The sequence below is a fragment of the Magnolia sinica genome, chromosome 4, assembly GCF_029962835.1.
Source record: "Magnolia sinica isolate HGM2019 chromosome 4, MsV1, whole genome shotgun sequence".
NCBI classification, from domain to species: domain Eukaryota; kingdom Viridiplantae; phylum Streptophyta; class Magnoliopsida; order Magnoliales; family Magnoliaceae; genus Magnolia; species Magnolia sinica.
The window spans coordinates 5,243,657-5,263,939 of NC_080576.1; the positions used below are offsets into that span (position 1 = coordinate 5,243,657).

The 20,283-nt window shown below is 41.9% G+C and overlaps 1 protein-coding gene across 1 annotated transcript; it reads left to right on the forward strand.

The window, feature by feature from the left end:
- The first annotated feature begins 7,865 nt into the window (after positions 1 to 7,865).
- LOC131242234 (pollen-specific protein C13-like) lies at positions 7,866 to 9,876 on the forward strand. Its single transcript, XM_058240749.1, has 2 exons — positions 7,866 to 8,083; positions 9,358 to 9,876. The coding sequence occupies exons 1-2, from the start codon at positions 7,930 to 7,932 to the stop codon at positions 9,681 to 9,683; spliced, it is 480 nt and encodes a 159-aa protein (XP_058096732.1). The 5' UTR covers positions 7,866 to 7,929; the 3' UTR covers positions 9,684 to 9,876.
- Positions 9,877 to 20,283: the final 10,407 nt, after the last annotated feature.

The window sequence follows — 20,283 nt, forward strand, 5'->3', positions numbered from 1 at the left end:
AACAATGTTAGCATGGAATAAACATATTTGTAGTATGATGATATAATAAATGAATGATTTTTAATATTTATATTATTTTAAGAATCGTCAAGACTTATATATACCTGGTTGATTGGTGCTAAGTGTTATGTATGTGTGATTGGAGTTGGGGTGAAACTTAGACTGGATGTAATTATCACCTCTGATTAAACTGGTTAAGGAATTAAGTTAGTACACTTTGTGTACGAGTTACGAATTGAAACTCGAGTCCTGAGGGTGCACACTCTGTACTTGAATTTCGGGGCGTGACAGATCTAAACGAACATAAACCTCAGACGTTCTACAACATGGCTGGACAAAGTTGAAAAAACTAAAAATTAAGATAAAAGATTTTTTAAAAAAAGAAAGCATTGCACTATATACATTAATTGTGTTTAGTATGAGCATAAAGCTCTTTATCGTGTGCTCCTTACATAGCTTTCGGAGAGAGCAAAGTCTTGTTGGGTTTCCTTGTGGTTTAAGATTCTTGGCAGCCATGATGTTAATTTATTCTCTAATAATCCTAACTTAATCAAATAGATCTTCGAGGATCAGAAATTGTTTTCGGATCTCTTGCTAACGTGGCTGCGGAGATCCGTGAATCCCGCAGGATCGATCTTGCTGGACTCAAATCAATCCCAAATCCATTGGTTCCTATCCACTTTCATGATTTTCAAAATTTTGTAATTGTCGTGAGAGCACCGAACGTTTCTATGAAGATTTCACCTTTCGAAAGGATTGTGAGAAACGACCTTACCAAGCATATTTAGATTTATGATAAGTTTCCTATTTTGGAAAGTCTTTTATTACTTTGTCAAGCACACTACCTCATCACACATACCACATGAATTAGGGTTACATGTTTACATGTCATTCGACGCTTTGTCTTTCCTAAATAGAGAAGTACATATGGTTATATACCAACTTATTTTTGACAGGTAACGTGTTTCCGAGCTAAGTGAAGCAAAAGATATCTTCAAGTGTGAGTAGAATTTCATTATTCGGTACGTACTGTCAACACGTAGTGAAATTTTATTGGTTGATGATAATATTCGTAATAAGCATAACCAAAGGCATAACCCACAAACAACAACCAAAAACTCCATCTCATTTCCACTATGATCAAAAACTTTACAAGTTAATGAGCATAAAGGGAAATACAATGATGATAAATAAAAACTCCAAAATGATCTGCTAAGCGCTCCTGCCTCAGCGCTGCTGCGGTCCAACATCACCTGCACGCAACGGTCGTACATAAGCTTATAGAAAGCTTAGAGGGTGGTGTAAGTGTGCGTAAGGTAGTAATACAATTATACAGTATCAGAGTAATGCGGAATATGCTGATGAATCCATGAATGCTATTAGTTGTACCAAGGCCATGCGGTGCAAGGCATGAATAATGTCGTCCATGATAAGGCCATGCGGTGCAAAATGCAACTCAAGTATGCGAATCCTCATCTAAGTCCACATATCAATACAGCTCAACTCTGGAATATCACCGGGGTCTAGTACACTCCAAACCAGATTGCCGCCCCATCACGCGTAATAAGGCGAGTGGAAGAGACCTCACTATCCACCTGCTAATATCGGGCTCGGCTCGTCGATAGCGGACTCATTCCTCGAGTTCGTCAAACTTAGCCTAGCTTTACCCCCTCCTCTTGGGCGGGAAGGCCGCACCCCATTCCAACCGACCACGACATAGTGAAAAGCGCACCGTCCGGTAATCGGCACTCGGCGCTTATGTACCCACTCGGTCTAGACGTTGGAGCAACCTCTTAGTACTATAAGGGTTTAGAGACTTTCACCCAGGGATATCTATAGCACCCCATGTAGAACAAGATTTTTGGTATCCAATCCTGTTAACCACGATATGCCTGTGGAGGCTACGACCCTGATGTCACTAGGGCGTACTATACCATATCACACAATGTGAATGCATGAATCATCCATCCAGTCATGCAGTAATCCTGCGCATCTCGTGTGCTCATGTAGGGCAACACCGCCTATCCGGGAGTCCCTAAACAATCTGCCGGCATGTGCTATGATTAGTCACTTCTCATATCAAGCATACATATGATGCATATGATCATGAATCATGGAACTATACTAAACATGTTATATGGTAGTGGATGTTGTTCATAACGAAGATGGGCCTAGACGGCCTACAAGTATGGGCCTAACAATGGGCCATAGGGAGATTCATAATGCGGACATTTAACCAACATTATTCTTACAATACGGCTAAACATATAGTGGACCCATGGTCTCACGTACAATCATGATGGGCCTCATTTTCGTCACATAGGCCTCGTCATATGGGCCAACATATATCACATCGGGCCTCGAGTACACACAACAGGTGGGCCTCGCACCAGGGCCTCGAATACATCTCAATGGGCCTCTTATGTCAAGCGAGCCACATCACATGGGTCACACTATATGGGCCACACCAATGGGCTTCATGTACATTAAATGGGTCGCACCGATGGGCCTCATGTATATCAAATCGGGCCCACCCTTATGTATTTTTGAGGTCCGACCTATTCCCAAGTTAACATAGAGATAAATGAAGTGGAAACAATATTGGGAACTACGGTGGCCCATAGAAGTTTTGAACGGTAGATGTCACGGTCCATTATTCAAATGGTGGGGTCCACTTGAACTTTAGATCAAACCCATTCCTTTGCTCATATTGGTTGGACGGTATGGATGCAACACATGCATCATGGTGGGCCCCACCATCCAAACTGTGGATGGTGTAGATAAGACACATACATCATGTGGGGCCTGTGGGCTGGCTGCTGACAAGAGGAGCAGTTACATAGTTATTGTGCAAGCAGCTTGCTGCACTCCAAATGGCAGAGGTGGGCCCCCATGTAGGGCCCACCATTATATAAACATACAATATGTAATACACTATAATATATATATATATATATATATATATATATATGTAATAGCTGCTGTCACTACAACTTTAAGCAGTAAAAAGGGAGAGGTGGGTAGTTATACACGTAGGGCCCACCTTCTCAAAAGCACATATATAATATATACAATATATATAATATAATATATATATATATATATATATATATAATATATATATATATATCTATATTATATCACCAGGTGACGTCCAGGCCTTTGGACGGCCTGGACAATTACGATGTGCTCCACCCTAGTGGATGGATGGTGAGGATGGGTCCCATGGACCCCACCGTCAGGTCACACTTCGCTGTCAACCGCCCCCACTAGGAAAACGGTGCTAAGACCTTACGTGTTGAAATGAGGTATCCTTCACTCGATCTGCCAGTTGAGCTGTGGAGCTGGGTGTGCACCTGCACCAAAGAGGGCCCCATAAGGATGTGGGTCCCACCGTCAGGACGGTTAGGATATAATACATACACTAAGGGGGCCCGCCAAAATGGATGGATGACTTGGGTGGGTCCCATGGACCCCACCGTTAGGTCACATCCATGTCAGTACACACACACCATGCTAGCCACCTCCATAGGTTCAATACCAAGACCACACTCCATGTTAGCACCTCCACGGGGATCAATACCAAGACCCCCAGTGTTGAAACGAGGCATCCTCACTCAGTCCACCACGTGAGCTATGGGGCCCATGTCAGATCACACTTCACTGACAGTCATGCCCTACCGTTAGCCACATCAAGGTGGCCGCCCTAAGGACGATTGGGACCACATATAAACATCATGGTGTGTCCCACATAGATGGGGTCCACCGGTAGATGGCATGTATGAAATACACACCTTAGGTGGCCAAGATCATAGAAAGAGAGATGAAGAGAGAGACATCGGCAAAGATGGAGGGGCCCCGCTACTATGGGCCCCTCTTTGATATAAAGCCTACATCAAGGTGGGTCCCACCATAAGTGGGCCCTTACATCTCAAAAAGATAGAGAAATGAAGATCCAAGATCACCTTAGGCTTCCTTGGCTCCTTAGCTTTGATTCCAACGGAAGAGATGAGGTTTGGATGGTTGAGATGAGAGATGAAAGGGTAGGAAAGGTGGGCCACACTTGTAGCTTGGAAGAGATGGGGAGAGGCTTGGACGTGTGGTGGTTTTTGGGTTTGTTAGGAATGAGATTTGAAAATGAAGGAGAGAGAGGGTTATAAAGAGAGAGGAGTGATGGGTGATGGATGTGGCGGTGATGGATGTGTAAGAGACTTGTTGACTTTTATGGTAAATGGTGTAAGAGAAGTATGGGTTTATAAGAAACTTTTGACTTTAAGGTTGCTTGGGGAAGAGTGAGAGGTGATGTGTACTTGACATGATGGGATTGATTGATTGATGGATTGATGTGACAAGTCGTAGAGATTCTCTCAGAATTCGCACACGCGACGTTTTTCTTGCACCGAACGCTAACCCACATCTCCTGGCCAGAGTATCGGATCAGCGCACAAGACACGGCATCGGAACCGCGGTGACGGCGCGGTCGCTAGGGTACAAGTCTCTGGTTGAGTCGACTCGGGTTGACGGTGTGTGACTTAGGGTCGCACACAAATGCCTAAATAGAGAAGTACATATGGTTATATACCAACTTATTTTTGACAGGTAACGTGTTTCCGAGCTAAGTGAAGCAAAAGATATCTTCAAGTGTGAGTAGAATTTCATTATTCGGTACGTACTGTCAACACGTAGTGAAATTTTATTGGTTGATGATAATGTACTACCACCCATGGAAAATAGAATTCATGATTAGAATTGGCCAATAATTCAAATGTAAGGTTATTCCATATACTGTAATTATATTTGTTTAATAACATTAGCAATGATAATAGAAAGTTTACTGACATCATTTGAAAGATAAGAGAGGTCGTCGATTGACCCACCATGCGGTTCGAAGCTCCTTAGGTAGGCTTTGGATGCCCGTGTGACGACATCATCAAATTCTGTGAGCCCTACCATGATATATTTGTTATATCCATACCATTCATCCATTTTACGAGATCAATTTAAGTCATGAGCCCAAAAATAATACAGATAGAAAGCGCAAGTGTTTCACATCATTTATACCATTGAAACCTCTTAACAATCACTGTTATGTTTATTTGTCATCTAACCTGTTCACGTGGTCACATAAAAGGCAGGTGAAAGGAAAAATAAATAAATAAATTAGATCAATCCAAAACTTCTTTGCCCCCAAAAAGTTTTCAATGGTAGACATTCAATCTCCATTGCTTTATGTGGTGTGGTCCACTTGAGCTTCAGATCTACCGCATTTTTTGAGCCATGTGCTAAAATGATCTCATAAAATTAGTGGACGGTGCAGATATAACACATGCATCATGGTGGGCCCCACAAATCTTGATGACGTCAATACACCTTGGAGGTCGGTGGTTCGTGTCCACCACGCAATCCGTTTCCCTAAGCTTTATTTTATTAATTTCTGTTTCAGTAATTACGGGTCTTATTTGACAGTTAGATGATTGATTTTATATCTCAGTTTACTAATTGCAGGTGATCTAGCCTGAAATGAGCTAAGAGCTGAGTATTCATTTATCAGTATCACGTGGTTTGAGTTGAACCTGCCCAAGTTATACCTTTAGCCGTACACACACCGCTGTGGGCACCTCACCAGTGGGTGTTACCCTTACCATATTGGGCCCACATTAACAAATATGTTGTATATCCGTTTTTCCATCTCATATTAGTACTTGATCCCAAAACTTAAGCAGATCCAAAACTCAGGTGGACCACACCATTGGAAAATGTGGTGATGGACTATTAAAAACTTATTTTGAACCATAAGTTTTGGATAAAGATGATCTCTGTATTTTTCCCTTCATCCAGGCCTTCCTGACCTTATCAACCGTTTGAATGGCGTACAAGCATTACGGTGGGCCCTAGGTAGTTTTTAATCGTCGGCATTCAATCACCACTTTTTCTTGTGGTGTGGTACACTTGATATTTGGATCTGCTTAATTTTTTTGGATTACTTCCTCAAATGATCAGGAAAAACAGATTGACAACATAGATATACAACAAATTCATGAAGGGGGGTCCCACAGCCAGGGTAACACCTACTAACGTCTTACCCGGGTAACACCTAAACCGCTCCCATTCTTCTCCAGCAGCTGTAGTCTGCGAGGAACCCGCCTCCCTTTTTATTTATTTACTTATTTATATTTTAATTTATCCCCTGTCGGTGGATTTTTTGTTGACCATTTTCCATCAATGAATCATGGACCCACTTTCGCAAACTGAAGGCCCGAACGCATGATGCAATTCCTCATCCTGGGTTAGATTATCTTTAGCTATCTTGGCACCATGGACCACCTACAGTGGGACACATGCTTGCATGGTCGGATGTTCCAGTGTAGATATGTGGGACCCAACTTTGAAATGGACTATGATCCGAAAATCAGGCAGATGATTTTCGGCTCTACCGTAAGTTACGGCACTTTCAAGGTTCAATTCAAATCTACGCGGAGACGCGGAGAGAGAGGGTCCACCAGACAAGCATACGTCTAATAAAAACTGTCACCCATTCGGCACGATCCCACCATCACCACCACCACCCATGTGACGAGAAAGATACTGTTACTCTGGCGCAGGATGACCATCCATACGCGTCCATATTTCAAACAGCCAATGTTACTCTGACACCTACGTACGTAGGTTTGAACTGACCAAATCGTGGGCCCGCAAGTCACACTCCCAAAGTTTCCTAGGAAGAATTTTAAGGGTCAGTCTCTTCCCTTACAACGTTCATTTATTGCCTCGATTGGGATATTTAGGATCATCTTTTAAGTTTGATTTTTATCATATGAGTGTAGAATGATAGGATCCACATCTCAGATGGTCGGGATTGAGATACGCGGACATCATGTCCAAAGATCAGCTGCGTGCATGCATATTTTATTCGTCCTCCAACGGCGTATCAAATAAATCCTTATCATGTGACTCCACCGACGCCAGCTGCACTCATTATGACACAAAAACTTAGATACTCTGGCAACGTATGATGGATGATACGCAGGAAGTTGGAAGGATTTTAAAATTTGCATACAAAGTCACATTAAATTGTCCAAATTTTGGTTCTCACTTTCGATGTACCATGAACTAATATTACGTTTATTTTATTGTTTCACTATCTGATTGGTGGACATTAATTGGACGGTTCAAATGAACATATATCCAGGCTGTGTTTCAACAAAGAATTGTAGACTAATCAGAAGTTAGAATGGTCTGAAAGACGTTATTTTACAAACTTGTGTTAGAATAAAGCGGATCCAACAATTTAGTCGGTTTAATTGAAGTTAATGTATGCCAGATGCAAAATTTCTGAGTGCCAGTGTACCAAGTGTCATATGCTGCTGCGTACTGTCAACGGACCGGGCTCGCGTAGGTATCGGCCGGGTTTATTCACCGAGCCCGGCCCATTCACACCGCCATTCGTTAGCCCAACTCGCTTAAGTATGCTGCGACTTATATTGCAGCGTATATCGCACCACTTGAGCCCGAAAAATAATATATTTTTATGATCTAAACCGTCCATATTCTCATTCATAGATCAATAAAGCTAATTCCTGATAATTAATATAAAAAATGATCCTCACTTTCTAATATTTAGAGTTGAATACAAACCGTTTAAGTCTTCCATTTTATTGTTCTAAATTATTCTACCAATAATGATGGTCATAATTATACTTTCAAATTATTATCGTGTCACCTATAGAATAAATTAAATAATATGGAACGTTCCGATCAACGGGCCTCTAGAAGTGGGCCCTAATGAGCTGCGATACACGATGAAACGTGAGTCGCGATAGATTCAAAACGAAATCGCAGCTCTAAAACCCCTTTATCTTCTTTCCTTGTTTCTCACTCCCAACCACTTTCCCTTTCTCTTTTCCAAGGCAAATCAGAGAAACTCAAACCATGGCCAGGCTCTTGATCTTGATCGCTCTCTGTGTCCTCCCGGCGCTCGTTAGCGCTCGCCCCGCAAGAAGCAGCTACTTGACTGTGAAGGGCCGCGTCTACTGCGATACTTGCCTTGCTGGTTTCGAAACCAGCGCCACCACATACATCGCTGGTATTTTTCCTTCCCCTTTTCTCAATCTGCATCGGTCTATCGTGCGCCTTAGGGGTGATCTTGCACCCTTCTTTTACAGCTTTACATCTGGCATTCCTTTCTGTTTTCTAACACTGTGTCTGTGAATGTCGCGAAAGAGCGTCTAACGTGCGCTGTGGAGTCATGTTACCATTAGATGCAAGCCTTGTAAGGAAGAAAATGGCAATGTTGGTGCAATCTATCCGTCGGCATGCAGCTGTGCCGATCAAGACGGTTCAGACTGTGGGCCGCATCATGGATGGATCAGACACCGAATTTCTCACTGATAGGATGATCCTGCCCATCCCATTGACTGTTATCTACTGGACGGTTCATAATGGAACTGGGGTAATTCAGACGGTTAGGATCTCCCTATCCGTGTGGTTTTCGGGCCATGCATCATCCTCAAGGAGATGCTCTGGATTACATACATGGATGAGGGGGAAGAATGATGACATACTACCAAAAGTATGCTAATTACCATATGTATGAGCTTTGTGGGGTCCACTGTGTTGTGCGAGTACCATCCAACCCGTTCATTAGATGCGCCCCTGCGTGTTAGGCCTTGATCCCAAAACCCACCCTGATCCATAACTTAGGTGGGCCACACCAAAGCGAACAATGGGGGACAGTGGGGAGGGATACACCCACCGTAGAAACCTCTAGGTGGAATGGGGCTTCCACGGTGTTCTGCATGTCATCCAACCCATTCATCACGTGATCCCCACCAGGATGAAGGGTTTCGGGGAAAGGCATGCCATTCTGAAACTTACGTGGGCCAGAACAAGTAAGCATATAGGTTTCAGGTGTGAATGCACAATGCTTCTTGTGGTTTTGTCCCACATGAATTTTGGATCTGGATGGTACTTGGGATGCACGGTGAGATTGTGGAGGCACACCAGATGCATGATTCAGATTCCACATACACATCATGGGTGGGCCAACACAGGTTGAACACCTCTGCCTTTTACCATGGGCTTTCTTGACCCCATAATGGCAGACTTACATTTCGCATAAGCCATACTTAGATATATATAAAAATTGATCAGTCGATCAATTTTTATCTGTATGTATTGCGGGCAGTCCAAATGCAAGCCGTTGATCAGAGAGAAATGATCCTATAGGTGCTAGGGTCCACCCTACTTTATAGTTAGGCTCATTGATTGAATGGTTCCGTTCAATGGGCACGTCTACAATTGCCATAGAGATGGTTGATACACATTGCTTATTTAGCTCTACTCTACCCTGCTTCATAGGTGCTCAGGTGAGGGTGCAATGCCGTGAGAGGGAGAGTGGGCGGATGACATACAGCACTGATGGGGTGACTGATCAAAGCGGGACATACTTGATCCCGGCCTCTGACAACCACGATAATGAGATCTGTGAGACAGTGCTCGTTAGCAGCCCCCAGAAAGACTGTGCGACTGTCATGCCTGACCGGGAGCGTGCCCGTGTCTTCCTCAGCCGCAACAATGGCATTGTGTCTGACTTCCGGTATGCCAACAACTTGGGCTTCCAAAAGAACACGCCGCTGGCTGGATGCACCCAGGTGCTCCAGCAATACCATGAATTTGATAACTGAGAGAGTTTTCTGTAGTTTGATTTAATGACGATGCTTCAGGTTCTTCTCATTTTCTATGGCTTTTGGATAACTATTGCCTATTTTTACTTCACATGTGCACTTCTTATTTAAATGCAATACTTGAATTTATTGGACTTGTGTAATATCACTAGAGTCACCTGTTGTGACTTGTGCAAGGTAGCTTATTATTTCATATTCCCAAGTATCTAACTGCATGTTCTGACCTTTGTGACTGGTGTTGCTGAATGCCTGTTTGTTTTACCTATATAACTGCATGAGATCCAATCCATCCATTAGGTTAGCCCCACTTTGTGGATGCCCCATTCCATGACTCAGGTGGGCCAATCTTTCAAAAGAAAAAAGAATCAGGTGGGTCACACTGAGAAAATGCAGCAAAAAGTTGGCAAAATACCAGTGTTTGATGTACATGTGTGGGTCACCTAACACCGGACCATCTGCCTTGATTTTATGGTTGGGGCATCTATGCAGTGGGCCCACCTTATAAATGGTTTAGATCTCTCACAAGTGCCACTTGGCACATGGGACTGTATGCCTATGTGCTTGGGATCCACAGGCATGTGGGCCTCTATTGTGCTGAAACATATATTATGAAGAAAACCTATGAGATCTAAGTTGTCATGTAATTATAGCTGTTGCTGGGCTTATCACTGGAATAGACTTTAGTGATTGATGACTTTGGAATGTTAAAGATGAAATGTAATCTAGGTGAATAGAATGTGAAACTTGGGTTTACATGCCATTCATTCCTCAACATTCCAAGTCGTTTCAATGGGAGATTGGGATGTCTCCTTCTAGTGTCCCTTTTCTTGTGTTTGTTGGAATGGAATTATCCACCTTTTGATCAATTCATGATTCGGCATTCTTCATACTAGAATGCCATGTAGAAAATTCATGTGGGGCAAGCCATGGTGCAAAAAACTGAGTCAAATCGATGATCATAACTCTTTGAATGTGGGCTGTTCTTTTTTACAACTGTGCATTTTTTGAGCCATAGATCAGATGGGTAACATCATCAAACCAGTGTCTCAATGGCATCATAAGCACTCCTTGGTTGGGTCCGCCGGATAGATGTTTCAAGATGATCGTCTGTTTTTGTTTTTGATCTTGATGTTGATTGTCCATCTTCATGCTATTGATTGAATGAAATAGGGTCATCTATTCATGATAGCCTGCTCTTTAGCAGGATGAATGAATGTATGGTCCGGTTGATTATCTGCCATCCCATGTGTCATTAAAGTACTGTGGAGAGGGATGGACATCAGCAATTCCCCTGCATGTGCACTGCCATAGGTGTTGATTCCATGCCAGTTTGTATGCCAGTGCATGATGGATACCAATGATACACTCCCAGCTCATAGTATGAACTTTTGTACTGTATTACTGGATCGGTTTAAATACATTTGAAGAATCAACTACACTTTTCAATGCATTGCTGTGACCGAAGACATTTGAAGAATCAGCTATACTTTTCAATGCTTTCACGTGTCACGATATGAACATTTGCATTGTATTGCTGGGTGAAAGATGCATTGTTTTATTTTGAACCTCTTCACTCGAATACCACACCCTGTTGCCTGTTTTGGATGCACACATTGGGTGAATGAATTGTGAGCAAGTGGAGGAAATTGATGTTGGATTTCAAGTGCATTTCATTTACTCCCAACCAAACACAAATGAGCAAGTTATTTACTCTCAATTCATTTACCTCCAATTCCATTTCCCATTTACAAGCTCTCAAGGGAACTGAGATGATGATTTACATGGTTTTCCGATGTCTTTTACTCTTTGGGTAGTAGACTCACAATAGTTTTAACATGAGGTCATAGGTTCAAGTAACCATTGTTGTGAAAAACCACTGGTGTGACTTATGAGTGCTGATATATTAAAAAATGTCTTCACTCTCTTCTATTGTGATGCACCAGAGGGCGTCTACAGCTGCTGGGATTTGAAAGGGATTTTGAATCACCCATAATTCCTGACTATTCATGTGGAGGGACGTGCTCCAAACCTTAGTTTATTGCTTTCAAGTTGGCCTTGATAGGGTTCGATTGCCATTATCATTATAGATTCTGAGGATGGTAATTACACTTGGTTCATTACGCACTTGGTTGACAATGGTTTTGTCTTTCGTCCATGGATCCAGGCGAATGTCCTGGCCTGTCACCTCTATCAACCAAAGATGAAAAATAAAAATAAAAATAAAAATCTTTCGAAGCTATTAAATTTGTTTTGATGCATCCTGGAATGAGGTTTTAAATCAGTATATCATGTATTGTTCATCACAGATATGGCCCTGTATTGCCACTGTAGTGAGCTGTTTTAAATTAGACTCCTCTCTATGGAGAAGGCCTAGGTTGGAGCTTGCATAATGGTTTTGTGGTGGAGCTGGCAGCTGGCGTAAACCCTATAAAAGAAAAGGGCAGTCCCACAATTACATCAGATTAAAGAGCAGAGGCCTTTGGGTCATTTCTGTTGGATGCAAGCAAAGTGATGTCAGCAGACTCAAGTGATGTAGGAGTAGATCATCTAGGTTATGCTGTCGGGACAATTTATATTATTCCTAGTTTTTCAAATGCATTAAGGATACGTACTGATGGGCTGTGAGACGTGGGGAGCTTAATGTTGATGGGGCCTTGTAGCATTTATAGTGTGTGTGCATTGACATGTTTCAGGCGTGGCAGAAGTGCACATATGGAATGCTTGAACTTAGACCGTCTCACATTTGGAACTTAAACATTGTGTGAATCCAAATGGCCCCTTAGTGCTTGCGGAGGAAGTTCCAAAACCTTTTAAGTGATTTTAGAACAGTATAAGGTTGCAACTTCAGTCAGGTTTAAGTCAATTTAGAGGGGAGCTTGTGTCAGAATCAATTCCAAAATGTAGTGGTGTGGCGTAGATCGGGTTCAACTTGAACTTGGGGCGGGTTAGCTTGAGGTTGGCTATGGCTTGGAGGCTTGGGTTGGAAAGGCTTAACCAAAAGCATGGTTTGGCTGTGGCCTGTGGTAGTCAATCCGGTTGAGCCTTATATCCACCACATCTAATGCGTTTTTCTAGTGTCATAGAAGGGCATGGGAAGGGTTTAAAATCTGAGGAAAGGACGTTTTTGCAATTTATTAAAGGTGATCCCGGCCACATGCTTAACGCTACCTGGTCCAACCCAACCCAAGTTGCCTTATGATTTTAGTTCAGGTTGGATTGGGTCTGGGGTTGTCCTTTTGAGGGTGGTTGGGTTTGGGTTAATCCTTGAGCCGGCCGACCAACCCTATAATGATGCTGGGGCTGAGATTTTGCACAGTATGTTGAGTTTCATTAATCTAAAACGTTGAATACGATGGGACTTAACCTTGGATGGCCCATGTATCAAAAATCCCCTTTTAACTGGAACATTCTAGCAGCAGAATATTTGGCTGTGGTCAGTTGAATAGGAAACGTTACTGTATTTTCTCTCACGAATGTTATTTCTTTGGCTGCCTATTTAAAGGTCACGGCGGGTCTTTATTATCAACGGTTTGGGTGAGTGAACGATGGGCCTCACTTTCAAACTGAAAACCCAAAATGGAAGTGCTTTCAATCCCCCTCCAAACAGACAAAAAAGCACAGAGCAAGAACTCCAATGGGACGACCAATAATCTCTCTATCCCTGTACAAAGACAACTAAACAACAGCTCAACCTTGTCAAACGTCCACATCTACAGGCTTTTATAAAACTACAATGGCAGCTTGCAAAAAGCTTTGGAAAACTCAATAATAAAAAAAAACCAAAAAAATAATAAAAGAGGGATAAGAGACAGGCAACCAATGCAATAGTATTTAAATACATTCCGTTTATTTGTTGGACTTTGATGAAAGACTTGTAGAGCTGTCAATAGGTACCGGACTCATTGATACCTGGGTGACCAGACCCCATTTTAATGGGTCCCATGTTTAAGGATGCGTGTGCTTTGATCCAGACCGTCAGATCCATTGGCCACCTTTCGGGATGGGGTATATACCTGAGAAATCAAAATGTAAAAATGCGAATAACGTCCCCACCTTCATAGGGAACGCTTTAATCAGACATGTCGGATGGCCCATCACTGATCCTAATCCGGCAAGCCTATTCTTTTGTATTACTTGGGACAATCCATGTTGATCAGATGATCCTCAGCCTTTCAATGACAGCCATTGAATTACCACCATGGTACAAAATATCATGTTGACCAGATGATCCTAATTGACGCAGGAATGAACTTGATGAGGATAACTACTCCGAATCCACGGAGCTTTTCTGGACTCCTCACAGAGACTTCTCGAATCCACGAGGAAAAGAAAGCAGAAAATAGAAATAAATTCTAAGAAATTCGAAATTGTTTAATTGATGACTAAAAATGAGTTCACAACCTTTAAATAGGAGTATCAAGCAATGGAAAAGAAATTAGAATCAAACTACAACTCAAAATGTCTACTAGTGCGCAAGGTTTTCGGCCAAAAATAGTAAGTGTCCTATTTGGCTTCACCAAACCGTTCTCCTAATTATTCTAAGCTCTTTTCACGTTGGACGCAACTCTTAAAGCTCGACGGATGAAGGGTTATAATCAAACTAAAACTTACAGGGGTTTTTCGCAATTTTGGGCTGCGCAACCCGGCGTAGCGGGGTTGGTTGGCTTCAGTAGGTCATTCTACCCCAAAATCATATATTTTGCGTCACATAACTCATTCCGGATCGCAAGATACGCCCGATTTAAGGTTCGATGGTCTGGATCACTTCTGTCGTCGACCGGGCCTTTTCTGATCCATCTTGGCCATGTAACTGTACGCGACCTGCTATACATCACTAATCCTTCGATGTGGGCCATTTGATTACCACAACCAATAAAATTGGATGGTCGACCATTGCACTGGTCCAGTCAAACCACCCAAGGATCGTCCGATACCACCCATTTAAAACAGAAATCCCAACCGCCTCGTGGCCTTCATGAAACGTGGGTCCACTGAATAAATGTACCGTGATGATGATTTTTCTAATCATCAAACACAGGTCAGAGATGTGAGCAATTCACCAGGTAGTGGGCATTGTAAACATGCCATATACCAAATATCAAGGAATTTGACCTGCGCGAACCGACATCATTTTTTATCCATGGCATATTCACAGCTTACCCTGCCTTATGAATGGCCCAGATCTCTGACAAGTGTTCTGTCCCCTCACATGAGGGGTCCCCCATTGAATCGGGACCCTTCATTATATAAATGTTTTCGAAAATAATAATCGAACGTGATAGAATAATTCTAACTTCAATCACTCGTGTCTACCGGTGGAAATGACAGAAACCCACGCGGGATCCGAAAAAAAAATAATAATAATAAAATCATCTGGCCATCCTAACAACGTAGATGCCATATCCAGCTTTATATGATCATAAGGTGGGCCAAACCCCCCTTTTTTTTTAAAAAAAAAAAAAGAAAATTTAAAGAACGGATAAGGGAAATTGTTGCCGTTGTCCAAATTTTGTGTAGTGTGCCCCACCTGATGATCATCATCGCGTGAATTTAGATGCATGGAATCTACGGTGAGGATAGTTCGAGGAGGCGATCCAATCTTCAACACTTGAGCGACATTCCAATGCTGAACTGAGAGCCGTCCGATAATGGGGAATCTAAATGGGATTTTTTTTACGATTCTGGAACATATTCGGTGGATATTCCATGCAAGCGCTACTTCCGCGTGTCAGCATCTCCGTATGCGCCACCTATTCAGTTACGTGGTCGGTAGTCCTGCCGTGCCCAGGGTTAGAGACGGATGTGGTAGGTAACAAAACCGCACGTGCCTAACTCGTATTGGCATGGGGGGCGTGCCGACCACTAACCGATCACGACGAGGGGAGATTTGTATGAGATCCACACCGTCCATCAGGTGGGGCTGTGTCATATTCACATCAAAATAAAAAATTAAGCCCGTCCAAAAGTAAGGTAGGCCACACTGTTGGGAGGAGTCGGGATGCCGATTCCACCATTGGTTCCAAGTGGGGCCCACAGTTTTATACATATGCCATATGCTTCGCACCATGATGAAGGGACTTTCTAAAAATCAAGATATTCCGAACCTGAGGTGGCCATGCCACTTGGATCTATAGGTTTTAGGCATGATTTTACAATATTTCCTGTAGTGAGGCCCACCTGAGTTTTCAATCGGTGTGATGGCTTGGGTCAAGGCCAAGGATTGAGTGACGAACCCAATGGACGGTGTGAATCTCATTCACATGAACTCATTCCCCCACAAGGATGTGCCTACACAAGTCAGACATAGTTTTTTGTATTTGTACGGAGGAATGGATTGGTCACACAGATGAGAGCTGTTGCACGACGCAACGGCGACTTAGGTGCAGTTAGATAATTGAAAAAGAGTACTTTCATCTTCCATGCGCTCCACCACATTAGAAGCCAATGATACCATGTCACTTAAATTTGATCTAGTCCCTCAATATCATGGTATCCACAGTAAATTTGTGTAATAAAAAAATTACTTGATGAATATATAATTCCTGATATCTTACTTATAAGAGAGTTCTTAAAAACTAAAGGATTGTTTGGCACCATTAATTTAGGGAGATCTGAGGCAATTCGGGTGGATTTTAAATCCTCTAGTTGTTTGGCACCGTGAGGGGGTTTTTCAAATCCCCCTCAAATAGGGGATTTGAAATCCACTGGGAGAGCTTGGATTACATATAAGTTGCATGTGTAACATGCATGTCACCATACTATTATTTTATTGAGCACATGACCCACTAATGATATTCCAAAACAATTAGATTATTAATTGCATCACTATAGTTGCTTTAATATGATGATCAACACTATCTAAACATTATCCATGTAAATCAATGGTTAAAAATCGTTGTTTAATTACTCGGACATGATCTTGTGCTTGTGGATCATTTGAAACTTGTAATTTCATCATTTTCTAATAAAGCATATATGTCAACAAACTTATTATAACCATTGTGTCAAACATTACATACGTCACTAATTAGAGATATTAAAGTTGATTTAATAATTAAAGTCAAACCCCCATAAATATACCATGCATAGCTACTTTTAGATTAAAGTTTATTCCCAATCCAAGGTGTCAAACACAATAAGACATTTTCAACTCCAAAGGGTTCCAAATCCACGCTCTGAAACAGGCCCTAATGTATTACGTATTGGCTCATATGCGTTTCAATAGACTTGGTGGATGAACTCATCAATATGCATTTTTGTTAGCCACATAATAACTTTGTAAAGTAAGATAAAATACATATCATCAATGCCTTGATTCCTCACATGTTTTCATGGTTAGAGAACAATCAAACCCCATCCATATTAACTATGGTATATAAGCAAATGTAGCTCAGTGTGTAAGAAATGTATGCGCGCCTTAATTAATTGTGTTTTGGTTTGCTTAATTTACATGTGTCAAAGAGCTTTAATTACATATGCTTTTGTGAGCTTTAAATGTGCTAATGTATGACATGCAGCTGGCCATCTTCATGTGCTCAACACTGTCTAATGTGCCCCAGTCCATCTTAAAGCACCATATGTGCTGCACACGTGTAAATAACTATTTATTTTTAAGTGTGCCAATGTCTGGTTACCCAATGCACCACATGTAATATGCACGTGTCACCTTCATCTTCACGCAGCCAAATGTGTTGCTACTCATCTTTAAGTGCTTCACATATCACGTGTTGGCATGCCAAACATGCAACATGTGCCAAGCATCAAACAAATGCCATTGTGTCACCTATAACAATGCGATGCATGTGCTATAATGTATTGTAGTGCACTCTTCACTTTTCATTTTCCAGTAAAATATTTATATATAAAAAAGTCTTTTTAAACAACTTATTTAAAAATTTATTGGTGCTAAGGTATGGACGTCCTCACAAAATTGATGCGCACTTGCAAAGTTATAACTAGGGATCCTCTGATGGTAAAGTTAGGGCAGTGACTCTGGTCTAGTAAAACTTATGATATATTTTGTACATACCTTTTTGTCATGGGTGAGACTTTTATTTATAGTCTTTTGATGCCAGTAATATATATGGTAATATCTCTATATAGTAAATGCGTATCACTGAATGAATCTTCCTCCAAATATGTCTTATTCATTTTTTCAAGATCCTTAGAAAGATCTCCTAATGACAAGATTTTATGTGGTCAAGGAGATCATTATAGATGACCGAGATCGAGTCTCAGACCGAGAGACCAAGGTCGATTTCCTGGTTGGGAGGCCGAGGTCGACTTCCTAGTTGAGAAGTTGATGTCGATTTCCTAGTCGAGGAGTTGGAGCCCCATGGATCGAGCCAAACTGCTAATTGTAGAGGAGGGGGCATCTTTGAGGCACGTCAGGTCCATTTCAATAGTCGTTAGTTGATTGTAATAAGATCTCAACCAAAGTCAATCCTTCTATTGGTGGTTGATCCTTGAACCGATTGCGGAGATCATTCCAGATTGCTGGGAGTGAGCACTTATCCAACCGTCTTTACTTACAATGTTTATTTATTTTTGTCCATCCAATTTTACCCTTAACAAAAATAAAAATATTTTTTAAAAAATTATATTGAAAAAAATAAAAGAAAATGAATCATCTTCGTTCCACGCGAATCCAAACAGCCTTGATAGAATTTTCACGATATTCGGTGCTTGCTTGACTCGGACAGCGTTCTCGGTAATTCGAATCTCAGGACGCCGACAAAATAAAAAATAAAAAATGCCACGGCGTACTCGCCAGACGTGGATTGCCTACTGGCGAGGTGGCTACTGGACAATTTTCTCTGTGCCCCACTATGATGTATGCGTTTTATCTACTCCGTCTATCTATTTTTACTGATTATTTTATTATATAAACTCATATATGAGAAAGATTGAAATCTCAGGTAGACCACACCACCATAAAACAGCGGTTATTGAACGTTCACCCTTGGAAACTTTCTATGGCCGATTGTAATGTTTATATCCGTTCAACCTGTTAATTAGGTCACACAGACATGCATGAAAGGGAAAAAAAATATCAGCTTCATCCAAAACTTTTTTGGACACCGGAAGTTTTTAATGGTGGGCGTTCAATCACCACTTTTTTCTGTGGTGTAGTCTACATAAGAATAGAATTTCCCTCTTTTCGGTCTCATACCTTAAAATGTTATGAAAAAATAGATGAGTGTCGTGGATAAAATAAATACGTCATGGTGGGTCTCACAGGGCGCCGCTCAGTAGCGTCCGCTGTCCAATAGGCAACACGCGTCCGTCCTCTCCTCGCCCCGTTAAATGGTCAAATTACCAAACTCGGTCCTCCAACGTGGGTCGCGTGCCAGCCAACTACCAACAAAATACTCTAGATGATAGTTCACCACCGTGGGTGAGACGGAACATACGCCCAAGACTGCGAATAGAAGAATCCTAACCATCGGCTTCCCCGTTAAATTTGGACCGTCTACCAATGTAATTTTAAGTCTCTTTAATTGCCACCATCATCCAGTTAATGTGGTTTCCAGGCTGTAACCCCCCATCCATCCATCCATCCATGATGAGGCATACCATTTGGACAGTATGGATCGGCATGTAATTATGACACGTGTACGGTGGATGAGACACCACAGCTTAGAAGGTCATGGGAGCGCTTTGCGAGTAGGTGAGATCCACTGCGGGTAACGTATATCCAAGTCATTGCTGAAGCGTGCCATAAGTTGACAAGGTTGGAGACTATCGATTTGTTAGGTCCAACAGCGAACAGGCTATCGATCGAAGTTCCCACTGTTTGTACGATCCTAACCCTCCAACTGGTGGGTGAAAATGGATTCTTACTGTTTTTGTTTAGTAGAACTTCTCATTTGTTAAGCGGTTAGGATTAGACAGATCAAGGTAATTTTTATATCATCAGTCAATCAATAGGCGAGTACACATTATTCATGGTCCAAATCATCATTCATATGTACCACGTGGAAATAAAATGATGCGGAGCACGGAAATTCGGTGCATCTAGTTACAGGATCTCTTACCGTTAATAATCACGTGCGATTTGTTTCACACCATGTGCACATTTTTTTTTTTTTTTTAATTTTTCGTTCAGACGTCCAGGTTGGACCTCAAACGGAACTTGCCCTTATGAGTTTGTTTTGCCTCTGTTGCGACATAGATTAGAAGCATGCGTCGCTCAAATGTGACCCTCATGCTGTGATGATCGGATGATCGGAACCATTAAATCTATGCTATGTGTGAATGGTAAGATGATCGGAACCATTAACTCTATGATATGTGTGAATGGTCAGATGATCGGAACGGTAACGCTTGCTGACATGATCGGAATCGTTAACGCTATAGATGTATGTTACGGGCCACGCTAAAAACTGAATCTGAAAGGATGATTGTTAACGGCTCACGCTAAACCCTAGAAATCGAAGGTCAGGATCACCAATAAAATAGTGGTACTCAGAATATGGACGGTTCAAACAATCGTGCGACGTGTTACGTAAGAGGCCACACAAGCTGACCATCCCAACTCGGAATCCAGGCCAACTGTTTGTCCATCGGACACAATACTTCGTAAAAGGAAACGCCGAAT

Excerpts from the sequence above, each read along its gene's own strand:
- LOC131242234 (XM_058240749.1), top strand. The coding sequence starts at position 7,930 with ATGGCCAGGCTCTTGATCTTGATCGCTCTCTGTGTCCTCCCGGCGCTC. Across the intron at positions 8,084-9,357 it reads CGCCACCACATACATCGCTG|GTGCTCAGGTGAGGGTGCAA; the intron begins GTATTTTTCCTT and ends CCTGCTTCATAG.